The sequence below is a fragment of the Lithobates pipiens genome, unplaced genomic scaffold (assembly GCF_037356315.1).
Source record: "Lithobates pipiens isolate NorthernLeopardFrog02 unplaced genomic scaffold, aLitPip1_a1.2 Scaffold_23, whole genome shotgun sequence".
NCBI classification, from domain to species: domain Eukaryota; kingdom Metazoa; phylum Chordata; class Amphibia; order Anura; family Ranidae; genus Lithobates; species Lithobates pipiens.
In genome coordinates, this window is record NW_027507785.1 from 17089364 (window position 1) to 17102562 (window position 13199).

At 44.4% G+C, this 13199-nt stretch overlaps 3 protein-coding genes across 3 annotated transcripts in view; all 3 read left to right on the forward strand.

Annotated features, from left to right (window-relative positions):
- The window catches only part of LOC143927079 (uncharacterized), a 33257-nt gene extending 32659 nt beyond the window's left edge, over positions 1-598 (forward strand). The window contains exon 6 of the mRNA XM_077451036.1: positions 591-598. Within this exon, the coding sequence (XP_077307162.1) occupies positions 591-598 (8 nt within the window). The remainder of the gene's footprint in view (positions 1-590) is intronic.
- LOC143927080 (uncharacterized) overlaps positions 1-4197 on the forward strand; it is a 5485-nt gene extending 1288 nt beyond the window's left edge. Inside the window, exons 2-4 of the mRNA XM_077451037.1 lie at positions 1835-2395; positions 3687-3964; positions 4188-4197. Of these exons, the coding sequence (XP_077307163.1) occupies positions 1841-2395; positions 3687-3964; positions 4188-4197 (843 nt within the window). The 5' untranslated portion in view covers positions 1835-1840. The remainder of the gene's footprint in view (positions 1-1834; positions 2396-3686; positions 3965-4187) is intronic.
- Positions 4198-4756: 559 nt separating this feature from the next.
- LOC143926853 (uncharacterized) lies at positions 4757-6546 on the forward strand. The gene is made up of 2 exons (XM_077450892.1): positions 4757-5498; positions 6185-6546. The coding sequence occupies exons 1-2, from the start codon at positions 4782-4784 to the stop codon at positions 6242-6244; spliced, it is 777 nt and encodes a 258-aa protein (XP_077307018.1). The 5' UTR covers positions 4757-4781; the 3' UTR covers positions 6245-6546.
- Positions 6547-13199: the final 6653 nt, after the last annotated feature.

A 13199-nucleotide genomic window follows, 5' to 3' on the forward strand; every position in this document is an offset into this window, starting at 1 on the left:
CAGCGATGTCGGTGGCAGATGACGAGCGATCGCTCGTCTCGCTGCTGCCCCCGCCGCCATCCTCTGTCAGGGAATCGGGAAGCATCGCGGCTTCACTACCCGGTCCCCTACTGCGCATGCGCGTCTCTTCTGGTCCCCCGCTGTGTCCTGGGAACTGTGTGTTTCCCAGAACACAACGGGGGGGGGGGGGGGCGGGGGTCTGCGGCGGTCTGCCCGGAAGTGGGTGCAGATACCTGGATTATCCAGGTAACTGCACCCCCCTCCCCCCTGAAAGGTGCCGATTGTGGCACCGGAGGGAGGGAGGGATCAGATTAGCGGAACTTCCCCTTTAGGGTGAAAAAGACCCATAGATCGCTCATTTACCTTTAAAAATAAAATAAAAAATGAGCGATCTAGGGGTCTTTTTGACCCCAGATCTCTCAGTAAAGAGGACCTGTCATGCTTATTTCTATTACAAGGGATGTTTATATTACTTGTATCAGGAATAAAAGTGATCCAAATGTAAATATTGTTCAAACCACACATATCTCGGTCAGACAGAGAGAATTTGTTTTTTTAAACCAAAACAAGTTTTTTATTTTTCCCCCAAGGTAAATGAGAGATCTGTGGTCTTTCTGACACCAGATCTCCCAATAAAGAGGTCCTGTCATGCTTTTTTCTATTGCAAGGGGTGTTTACATTCCTTGTAATGGGAATAAGTGATCCAAAAAAAAAAAAAGATTTTTATAGCGCCCCATCCCTCCGTAAGCGTTTGCTTTGGCGCGCGATTACGTAAGTCACACCCGCAAATGTAAACAGTGTTTAAACCGCACGCGTGAGGTATTGCCGGGATCGTTAGAGTGAGAGTGAGTGCAATAATTCTAGCACTAGCCCTCCTCTGTAACTCTAAATAAGTAACTGTCAACATTTTTTAAAGCGTCACCTGTGGAGATGGCTGTAGTTTGTCGCCATTCCACCAGTGTACGCAATTTTAAAGCGTGACATATAAGGTATCTATTTACTCGGTGTAACATCACCCTTCACGTTATGCAAAAACATTGGGCTAAATTTACTTTTTTATTTTTTTATTTATTGAAATGTTTTTTTTTTCCCCCCCCAAAGAAATGCATTTAAAAGACTGCTGCGCAAATGCAGTGCCACATAAAAATTGCAACGGCCGCCATTTTATTTTCTAGGGTCTCAGCTAAAAATATTTATTTATTTATATGTTTTTGGGGGTTCTAAGTAGTTTTCTAGCAAAAAAATACTGATTTTACTTTGTAAGAAACAAATTAGAAGTATGCCTGGTCTTCTGGTCTTTAAGTGGTTAAAGTGGAAGGTCAGTTAAAAGCTAACTAAGGCTAAACCTACACCCACCCCAATGTGAACTCTATTCTAACTCTGTAAAGAAATGATCCGTATACTTACCTATTCTGAAGCCACTCGGGGTCCAGTCACATGATCACTCCAGCTTCTGTGTAGAGTAGAGGTCGCCGACAACGGGCCATGATGTCACCCATAAGCTTACTATGGGGCCTCCATTGTCAGCGGTCCTTCCCCTAAATTGACAGCTGATTATGAGACCGGACCGGAGTGGCTTGACAATAGCTATGGGCTTAGCACCTTAGTTGGGTTATTGCTGTCTGTGGATTCTGCTCACTTCTTCTCCAACTGAGAATGAAAGGAAGTGAGGAGAAGCTTTCCCAGTCAGGACACAGAAGACAAGGAACTTTGGAAATACTCGAAGCCTTTCTGCTCCCTGTCTAAATTTTAAACAAAAACATTTTAAGCGGAGTTCCACTTTATCATTTCTACTTCACTAAAAACTCACCATTTTTTTTCTTCTTGTTTATAGGTCAAAATGGACAGGAGAAACAGTCAGATCGAGGAGGAGCTCCAACTCAAGAGAGCTCAAGTGGAGGCCATTAGGGCAGATAGAGCAAAGATACAGGAAGCAAGAAGGAGAAGACAAGAGGAGGTGGACAGAATCGCGGCAGAGCTCAGGGAGCTTAAAAAGAGGTGGAAGGAGGAGTTGGCGAGAGAGCGAGAGAGACAGCTCCTAGCAAATAAAGAAAAAGTGGCTGCGATGAGAGAGATGAAATTAAAGGGGAAAATGTTGACGGCACAAGAGCGAAGGAAAAGGCTCATGGAGCTGGACATGAAGTGGAAGGAAGAAGAACGGTTAAGGGCTGAGTTTAGTGCAAAAGACAAGGAATGGAGACTTGAAGAGGAAAGGAAAAAAGAAGAACTCGGACAGAAGCAATATGAGATACGAAGAGCTTCCGATCTCAAATTTATAGAAAGAAGCCAGACAGGAGAGCTCTTGGTTGGATTCAACTATTTCCAAAGGAGAGGGAATCTGAAGAATAAAGGAGTAGAGGGAGATGAAGAGACTACATACAGCCAGGCCAGCATAGTAAGTATCTCATAATATGATAATAATATGATAATATAATATGATGATGCTTAGGTAGTTAAAGTGGTTCTAACGGGTGAAGGTTTTTCACGCTAGTAAACTAATTTTAAATAACTTTAGCTGCAGGTAAGCCTATAATAAAACGTACCTGTAGGTAAAAAGAATATCTCCTTGCAATGAGCCACTGACCTTAGCAGCGCATGCGCTCCTGGGATTCTCGGCTGAAAGTCTGGCAGACGCCGGACCTTCCCGAAAAGAAGTCTCCCGCGCGCATGTGCGGGAGTGACGACCCTGCGCCACTCACAGCGCTGGAGTCGACATGCCGAGGGGAAAATGTCAGCTCTCTCGGCGTGGACCAGGTGAATTACCGGCATCTCATTCTAAGGTAAGTCATAATGAGCTAGTATGTGATGCATACTAGCTCATTATGCCTTACAGGTGTAAAAAAAAAAAAGTCAGTGGGTTTACTACTACCGCTTTAACGCATTCTATGCATAAACCTTCTATGTGCCCCCCCAGCCTCAATCTTGATCCATCAATGTGAGAGCAGAGGCTCTCTCGTATGATCTACATATGAGAGCAGAGGCTCCCTCCCCCCATTGGCTCCACGACAGCAGTCAAAATGACAATATGAATTGTCCAGTGTTAATTTACAGATTTTTAATGAATGTCCCTTTCCTAGAGAATTGGGGAGTGGGGGGTGATGGCAGAATCTGGTACTAGTCCTTATTCCAAGGGGATAAATAGTGATTAGGACATGAGCCCCAATTACCTACTTCCCAAACACAAGCATTCTTTTTTTTACTAAGCATAGATTGTGTAGATGAGCCCCTAAGTCCCATGGGGCCCTTATGCAGCTGAGGAGTTTGCACAAGCGCCCCTCTAATTATCTGCACATACCCCCCCCCCCCCCCCCCCCCAATCCTGCTGTATTTTGGATGTTCAGAGGTTTACTTTTTGAAATACCTTTAGTCACCAACTGATTGATTGATTAGAAACTCTTTTATTAAAAATGCTTTTAAAAACAAAAAAAATCCTAAGTAGAACATGAAGGGAGGAAGTTCAGGGATTTTAAATGGAAAGGAGGAAATGAAATGCACTGAAGGGTTTTTATTGCAGTTCACAATCGTGATGGGAGGCTTCCGCTTATTACATCTCTTACTGAGATTATATGAAGTACAGGGAAGCTTTCCCAGGACATTGATAACACAAAAAAAACCTTCAATAAAATCTTAAAAAGAGTAGAGTTGCAAATCTGTACATCCACTTACCTTCTTTTTTTCTCTTATAGGCTACGGAGAGCTGTGCATCTGACGAAAGTGTGCCAGGTGAGGAAATGAAACAGATGTTGGAAGAGGAAACACAGGAAAGAGAGGAGGAAATTATGGAGATAGGGGGAGAGGAAACACAGGAAAGAGAGGAAGAAATGTGGGAAGTGGAAACACAGGAAATTGAGGAGGAAGTGAAAGAGACAGGGGAAGAGGAAATAGAGGAAGAAATGGAAGAGATTTGGGAAAAGGAAAGAGAGGAGGAAGTGATACAGACAGGAGAGGAGGAAGTGACAGAGATGTGGGAAGTGGAAACACAGGAAAGAGAGGAAGAAAGGGAAGAGTTGTGGGAAGAGGAAAGAGAGGATGAAGTGATGGAGACAGGAGAGGAGGATGTGAAAGAGATGTGGGAAGAGGAAACACAGGAAAGAGAGGAGGAAGTGATAGAGACAGGGGAAGTGGAAACACAGGAAAGAGAAGAGGGAGTGAAAGAGATGTTGGAAGTGAAAACACAGGAATTTGAGGAGGAAGTGAAAGAGACAGGGGAAGAGGAAAGAGAGGAAGAAATGGAAGAGATGTGGGAAGAGGAAACACAGGAAAGAGAGGAGGAAGTGAAAGAGACAGGGGAAGAGGAAAGAGAGGAAGAAATGGAAGAGATGTGGGAAGAGGAAACACAGGAAAGAGAGGAGGAAGTGAAAGAGACAGGGGAAGAGGAAAGAGAGGAAGAAATGGAAGAGATGTGGGAAGAGGAAAGAGAGGAGGAAGTGATAGAGACAGGAGAGGAGGAATTGAAAGAGATGTGGGAAGAAGAAACACAGGAAAGAGAGGAGGAAGTGATAGAGAAAGGGGAAGAGGAAACACAGGTAAGAGAAGGAGTGAAAGAGATGTGGGAAGTGGAAACACAGGAACTTGAGGAGGAAGTGAAAGAGACAGGGGAAGAGGTAAGAGAGGAAGAAATGGAAGAGATGTGGGAAGAGGAAACACAGGAAAGAGAGGAGGAAGTGAAAGAGACAGGGGAAGAGGAAAGAGAGGAAGAAATGGAAGAGATGTGGGAAGAGGAAAGAGAGGAGGAAGTGATAGAGACAGGGGAAGAGGAAAGAGAGGAAGAAGTGAAAGAGATGTGGGAAGAAGAAACACAGGAAAGAGAGGAGGAAGTGATAGAGACAGGGGAAGAGGAAACACAGGTAAGAGAAGAGGGAGTGAAAGAGATGTGGGAAGTGGAAACACAGGAACTTGAGGAGGAAGTGAAAGAGACAGGGGAAGAGGAAAGAGAGGAAGAAATGGAAGAGATGTGGGAAGAGGGGCCACAGGAAAGAGAGGAGGAAATGAAAGAGACATGGGAAGAGGAAACACAGGAAAGAGAGGAAGAAAGGGAAGAGATGTGGGAAGAGGGGCCACAGGAAAGAGAGGAGGAAATGAAAGAGACAGGGGAAGAGGAAACACAGGAAAGAGAGGAAGAAAGGGAAGAGATGTGGGAAGAGGAAACATATGAAAGAGGGGTGGAAGTGAAAGAGACATGGCAAGAGGAAACACATGAAAGTGAGGAGGAAATGAAATGCACTGAAGAAAGTGGCATTGAAGAAAGTGATGGGGAAGAAAGTGGCGTTAAAGACAGCGAAGGGCAAGAACACACAGAAGATGGAAGTGAAGGGGAGGAACATACAGGAGAAGGAAGTGAAGAGAAAGAAAAGTCTGAAAAGGTCAAGACTAGAAGAAAGAAATTGACAAAATTTCTGTCTCACTACAATATCTCTTGTAAACCCATCAAACAAGCCAAGAAGAAAACCTGTCGCTGCCTAAGAACCCTAGGATCTCTGTGGAAGTACATTAAAAAAGTAAGTACCGTGTATTGTTATACTGCTTAGGCAGTCTCTCACAAACTGTAGCAGTTTAGGACTAGAAGATCAAAGACCTCTGGATAGTTGGAGGTTGTTCTTCCTCATGGGGGGGGGGGGGGGGGGTCACAATTACAGTTAATATGAAGTTGTCCAGTGTTAAGTTACAGATCTGTAATGAATGCTCCTTTCCTTGTGAACTGGTGGTGGATAGGTGATTGGCGATGGCCGAATCTTCTACTATCGCTTATTCCAAGGGTAGGAATAGTGATTAGGAAATGTTTTCTCGTTTCTCAGCAATGGTTATTTAGCCTAGTCAAGGCGTCCCAGTAAGGATCCCTCTAACTTACCTCAGGACCCCCAGTAAATAACGTCCTCCCTTTTATACTCTTGAGGTAATAATGACACTGGCTGAACATATAGAAAGGGTTCCTATACTTTAGGCTGAATTCTCAGCCACCTATCAGGCCGACCTCCTCTGTGGAGAGAACTACCTTTATAAAAACTGCCATTTTTGGAGAAATATATGTATATATATCATAAATGACCAAGTCCTATACTGAGAAGTATTGCAGAAGTGACAGGCTGTCTGTTATGTAACTGAAAGGTGATAGTCCTGTGTTATATCCACTAATAAATCCTCCTGTGTTATATCCACTAATAATCCTTTTCTTCTTTTTCTACAGACAGCACGCAACTTAAACTGTGCCTGCAACGGCGAAAGTAGTGAGAGACTAATCAAGTGAGGCAAAGGAGATTGCATGGACAGATTGTTGGGTGGAGGTGGGGAGAACCAAGCTGCCATGATACATATTGGTAGTAACAACAAAGTTAGAGGAAGATTCAACAAAAAGTCTGAGGAACCCTCCTAGGGACCAGGTACGGCTGTACCAACACAGGTCCCTACACTGGTGGCGGCTGCCACTCCAGTAACATGAGGGTCTTCCCATGAGCCATCTATTTACCTTTCTACTGCTTCTGCAGAAGTTTTAATGTAGGACAATACATCACTTAAACATAATCACCTGTAAAAAAAGTACCTGAGATGTTTGTGGTAAACAGCCTGCTTTAAGGTTAATCAAAAATATCACATTCTAAAGGGAATGGTAGAACAAAGGGGAGTATGGAAGAGGCACAGGGAGGAAAAGGGGGGAGGGAAGGTTGGAGGAAGAAGGGGGTGGGGGTTGGGGGAACCCCCACACCCCTCCTTTACCCCCAACTTCCCCTCCCCCCTCCTTTCCTTCCTCTTCCATACTCCCCCTTGAGGCGTGTGTTGGACCGGCTAAGGGGAGGTTGGAGGCCGGTATGTTTTTGAGGCGTGTGTTGGACCGGCTATGATGGGAGGTTGCCATTATGCTCTTGCTGGACACCCATTGTAGTTCAGGTTACATTTGGATTGATTTCGGAGGCGCTCCGATTGGCCAAGGCAACTATCACTTGGCAACTAAATTTAATAGCAACCCTGCCTAAATATCAGGGTGCTACATCCATAACATTTGGTAGTCATAGCTCAAAAAATTATCTTTATTTATGGACAAAATGTGAGAAATAACATATATATTATACAATCAATCCATACACACACCACATACACTGCATCTATAATATGCTTATAAAATAGTTTACCATTTGCCAATAAAAAATAAATAAATAAAAAGTCCCCGGATACATTTTAAAAATATGATCACCTTACCATGGCTGCATTGGAAATCACCAGCCAAGTCTACAAATGTATCCACCTCTACCGTGTGCAGCTCCACTATAAAGTGTAGAAGCGGAGGAAGATGACGGGTCTTCTGCATGACCGATATCAGTCTCTATCAAGTTGCAAACAGAGAGACACATACATGGACCATCCCGTGATGCAGCAAACTGCAAATTACTTCAATCAGCTGGGGAACCTGGTGAAGACGAAGAACTACAGATATGAAAATGAGACAGATCTGTCCAAATCTCTTTTGAAGGCGTGAGATTCTACGAACACCGGTGCCTCAAATGTTGGGCGGCACAGTGGTGTAGTGGTTAGCACTCTCACCTAGCAGTAAAAAGGGTCGCTGGTTCAAATCCCAACCAGGACACTACCTGCCTGGAGTTTGCATGTTCTCCCTGTGCCTGTGTGGGTTTCCTCCGGGTACTCCGGTTTCCTCCCACAATCCAAAGACATGCAGGTAGGTTAATTGGCTTCTGTCCAAAATTGGCCCCAGTATATGAATGGGGGTCTTGGATTGTTTACAAAAAAATAAAGACATAAAAAATAAAATAAACTGTATGCTTTTTTTTGTTAGCGCTCCAGAAAAGAACTGTTACAAAAATGTTTAAATACAAATGTTAGGTATACAATACAGAGACAAGGATTCTGAGCGGTATACATGGCAAGGCCTTGACGGTTGCACATTCCCTCTCTTTCTCCGAACGTTCTGTCGGCAACCTTCATAGCGCAATTTTTAGAGTTGTAAGTTACTGCACATGAGGGTGTGAGCTGAACTCTTAGTGATGGCTCCGACAGTACAAAACCTGGGGGAGGGTATGGATCCCTTCTTCTCATTGTTGAATGCTGAACTAAAATGGACTACTAACTACTTCCTGTCCGCCCATTGCCTATAAGCGGTGGACGGGAAGCCACACCGATGCGGGGTTAACGTACCGGTACTTCACTTTGCATTAGCGGCTAACAGGACATGCATGAGGAAAAGATGATCCGCACTCCGGTGATTGTTCTTAAAAAATTTAGTATTTATTAACAGGGCAGAGTGACCAAACGCAAATAAGAAAGATTGACGCGTTTCAGCCTATAAGGCCTTAGTCATAACCACCACAGAGCGTGCACCCAGGAGCCCGGCGGTCAGTATGTCACCCGGGCACAGCAGTTCACATTACCGCTTTTTCTGGGTGATAGGAAGTTGTTTTACTATGTTCACCGCCATTTGACATACTACCATCCTGATCACCACCACTATGCCTTACCAGCGTGATCACTCTGCAAGACAAAGGCATAATGAGCTAGTATGCATAGCATACTAGCTCATTGAACAATACCAATACTAGCTCAATACCAAAATGTATTAGTATACAATCTAAAAAACATGTCCATAAAGGACAATAGTAAATAACATCATAAAAAACATTACATGATAACACAGATTATTGAAACAAAAGGCACCCTGAAACTCGGATATACTGGAGCACCAGACTGGCCAATATGCAGTGGGGGGGGGGCAGATTCTTGGAGGTGTTCACAGAATAACCCCAACGTTTCGGAAATATATGTTTGTTCCTTCTTCAGGGGAAGCGAAGGGTACTAAAGTCTACAGTATAATAGTACAAAGGTTAAGAAAAATTATACAATCTCTCAGTGATAACAGCAGCGTGGATCGGAGGGGAGAATGGGGCAGCGGACAACACAGACTGACATGCCCACAGCTCTGACATGGAGAGTGATGTTTAAAAAATGTATTAAAAAGTTCCGCACTAGCAGCTGCCTGCCGCCTCTCTCTCTTTCCCTTATGTTTTGACTCCTCTGTAATTGCCCCGCCTCTCCAATCCCCCTGCTGTTACGGGTCCCCCTGTGTGCTGCCTGGGGCTCCTACAGGAGGCCCTATGGTACCCCCTGGCAGCAGGTGTCCGGGTGTCAGGCAGAGGGAAACCTGGGCACAGCATTCTAAATCTGTACTGTCCAGGTCAAAATCGGAGAAGTGGCAACCCTAGATGGTCACCACAGCTTGTTCTCCCGATGGTTTAGACCATGGGTTATTCTGTGAACACCTGAAAGAATCTGGCCCCCCACTCCATATTGGCCAGTCTGGTGCAAAGATTTTTGCTGAGAGGGGGGATTTGAGCAGGGGAGTGGATTTTTACTGGTAGGGAATTTATGCGTAGGGGGTAAGTATGCAGACTAGTGCTTTTATGGGGGTTGGGGGGGGGGGTTTTGCTGACACATAATGCTCATACATCTTGGAGACGGGGGGGGGTGCAGTTTGGCATGTTCGCCCTGGGCACTATGTAACCTTGTCCCGGCACTGCCACACCTGCAGGATATAATAGAAGTCTATTTAAAAGTGCAACTAACCCCAGAAAGTTGCAGATGCACTGCGCAGCACCCGCAATGCAAGTAAACTGCAGCACATCAGTGTGAAAGCAGCCTTTTAGGGGGATCAGAACAGTAATGCCACGTACACACGATCGGAAATTCACCCAGCAAAAGACCGATGAGAGCTTATGGTCCAAAAATGCGACCAACCACCATTATTAGAGACATTCTTTCCATCAACCACCATTGTAAGAGACATTCTTTCCACCAACCACCATTGTAAGAGACATTCTTTCCACCAACCACCATTGTAAGAGACATTCTTTCCACCAACCACCATTGTAAGAGACATTCTTCCCACTGACCACCATTGTAAGAGACATTCTTCCCACTGACCACCATTGTAAGAGACATTCTTCCCACTGACCACCACTGTAATGGCGCGCACAGACGATCGGACATTCCGACAACAAAACCGTCAATTTTTTTTCCCAACGGATGTTGGCTTAAACTTGTCTTGCATACACACAGTCACACAAATGTTGTCGGAAATTCCGAACGCCAAGAAAGTGGTGACGTACAAGATGTACGACGAGCCGAAAAAAATGAAGTTCAATAGCCAGTGCGGCTCTTCTGCTTGATTCCGAGCATGCGTGGAATTTCCTGCGTCAGAATTGTGTACACACGCTCGGAATTTCCTTCAAGTTTTGTTGTCGGGAAATTTGAGAACCAGCTCTCAAACATTTGTTGGAAATTCCGACAGCAAAAGTCCGATGGACCATACACACAGTCGGATTTTCTGACAACAAGCTCACATCGAACATTTGTTGTCGGTAATTCTGACCGCGTGTACGCGGGATTAGGAATATTCTGCCCACCAGTGTAAAGAAGCCCTTCCCTTTTTGAACACCAGTATGCTTTGGCAAATATACAATTTCCAAATAAAGGGCTGGTTTACTGTTCTTCAGATTTTTAGGGGGGGCCAGGCTGTCCCAGTGTCAGTAAACACCTGGGTTGATTTACTAAAACTGAAACTTGCAAAATCTGGTGCAGAGGTGCATAGAAACCAATCAGCTTCCAGGTTTTATTGCCAAAGCTTGATTGAACAAGCTGAAGTTAGAAGCTGATTACTAGGCACATCAGCATTGTGAATAGAAAACAAGAGCAACCAGTTGGGACTTCGTTTGAGAACGCAAGGCTGACGCCGCCAAGCGCCTCCATCTCTATTGATTGATAAGAAGGAAGAAAGGTGGGACTTTATATGAAGCATACACCCCTGGAGATATCACGATATACATGAAGATGGGCGGTACTAAGCATATTAGAACTATGAACATTCCATGACCACATTGCAAAACAATTGGCAGTCATTGGTTTATTGATATAAAAATAACAATAATAGTAATTCCATGATAAAATATTGGCATAGTAAGTTCATAATATAACCATTAAATAGAACAAAGTTCATTGGAATATATAAATTATGACAATGATAATAATGACATAATATACTAGTAACATAATGAGTTCATATTGTACACATTGTATAGAACCATTTTCATGAAAGCGTGTCTCCTTGGTAAAAAACAATATTTCAGATTTATTGGTACAATCCAATTGGTAAGTATGGTCATTGATGGTGTTGCAAATTATGAGCGAAAAAGGCATCTATTGGCTTGACGCGTTTCGTGGCGACTGCCACTCTTCAGGAGCAAGTATGGTGTAGATGTCTATAAGTATTGAAACACATAATTAATTTGTAAAAATAAAATAAAATAATGGGTATTTTATGGAGGAGAAAGAGAGGGGAAATTACCCCAGTTTACCAAGACTATATACAGGAATGCCAATGAAACTGGGTGCAAGCATGGAGGGCCAGAAGGCTGACCAGAAACAACATCAGTCCCAGGAGCTGAGGTGGACAATCCCGACCGTGGATGGATAGCCAAGGGCAGACAATATTCCCCAGAGATAGGCCCTCATGGATGGAAAAAGAGAATGTGATCCACAAAGTTGTTACCATCTGTGAAGAAGGGAGTATATGATAAAATATATGGGATATAGCAGTGGATAAATTATTACAAAAGGTGACTAAAGATATCAAAAATATTGATGGAAAAACTAAGAAATTATGGTGCAAGGACTATCCATGATATGGACATGTCAAGGGGGTACCTATAGTGCAGGGTATTAGGGATAACATAATAACCCCCATTGTGGTAAGAAAAGTAATTTGAAAAAAATGGGAAATGCCAAATAACCCCCGAAGCTACGGTATTGATACCAAGGACGGGGAGGGATTGGGGCAAAACATAATAGTAAATATTGGAAAGGAAGGGTAGGGGAAACCAATAAGATACCTGGAATACAGTGAAACTAATGAAGTCCAGTCGTGCACCATAAACATGGGGTAATAACCCTGAAGGGGGTATGAATCGATTGGGAGGAGTATAGACAATCCAATAGGGTCATGGGTGTGCACCAACGCCATGCTAATGAGCAATAAGAGGAAAGGGCGTCAAAAACTAAGAGCGGCATTCGCCAGCACCCCGTCCGAGCCAACCACCCTGTGGGGGACGTTAGATGGACACATCCAGCGTCGCTGCGCAAATGTCACTAGTGTGCGTAGCGTGAGCGGCGACGGGGGTGAGACGTTGATGCGTGATTGGGCGTCAGTCCAATCCCCAAACAACCCAAAGGGAGGAGAGGAAGGGCCCCAGGAGCACATCGCAGCTCCCGGAACTGAGGAAACTGGCCGGAAACAGCCAGCCCAAAGCATAACCCAACCCAGCAACAACCAACTAGCATCAAAAGTAGCCATAGCAATAATGGTAAATAGCATATACCTATGCGACTCTAGACCTACGGTAATATATACCTCTGAATAAACAATATAAGCAATTGTGTTTGAATAAATATAAACTAAATTAGTAGGACAATGCAGAGTACCAACGTAAAAATATTATATAAGGATATGGGTGCATGCCTCCATCTGCATTGTGAGTGCTCCCAGCAGGGGCGGATCCAGAGTCTAGTCTCGGGAGGGGCACTTCTATAAAATATGTTTTTTGGGGGGCAATTTATATGGGAAATGGCTGGTATTGGCGCTTCAATCATTACGGCACCATGGTTGTTATGGTGTCAGGATGATTGAAGTGCATTATTTCTATTAATACATTGTAATATAAAATTAAATGGTTCAACTCACCATATTGCAGAATCAGTGGGAGCCCTGAGGATGTCACTTGCCATGTCGCCTGCCACCAAATGTGGATTGTCACTTGTCACCAAATGCGGATTGTTACTTGCCACGTCACCTGCCACACATTGCGGATTGTCACTTGCCACGTAGCCTGCCACACATTGCAGATTGCCACTTGCCACATATTACGGATTGTGACTTGCCACGTCACCTGCCACACATTGCGGATTGTCACTTGCCACGTCGCCTGCCACCAGATGCGGATTGCCACGTAGCCTGCCACACATTGCGGATTGCCACTTGCCACGTCACCTGCCACACATTTGGATTGTCACTTGCCACGTTGCCTGCCACACATTGCGGATTGCCACTTGCCACGTAGCCTGCCACACATTGCGGATTGTCACTTGCCACGTCACCTGCCACACATTGCGGATTGCCACTTGCCACGTAGTCTGCCACACATTGCGGA

Excerpts from the sequence above, each read along its gene's own strand:
- LOC143926853 (XM_077450892.1), top strand. The coding sequence starts at position 4,782 with ATGTGGGAAGAAGAAACACAGGAAAGAGAGGAGGAAGTGATAGAGACA. Across the intron at positions 5,499-6,184 it reads TGTGGAAGTACATTAAAAAA|ACAGCACGCAACTTAAACTG; the intron begins GTAAGTACCGTG and ends CTTTTTCTACAG.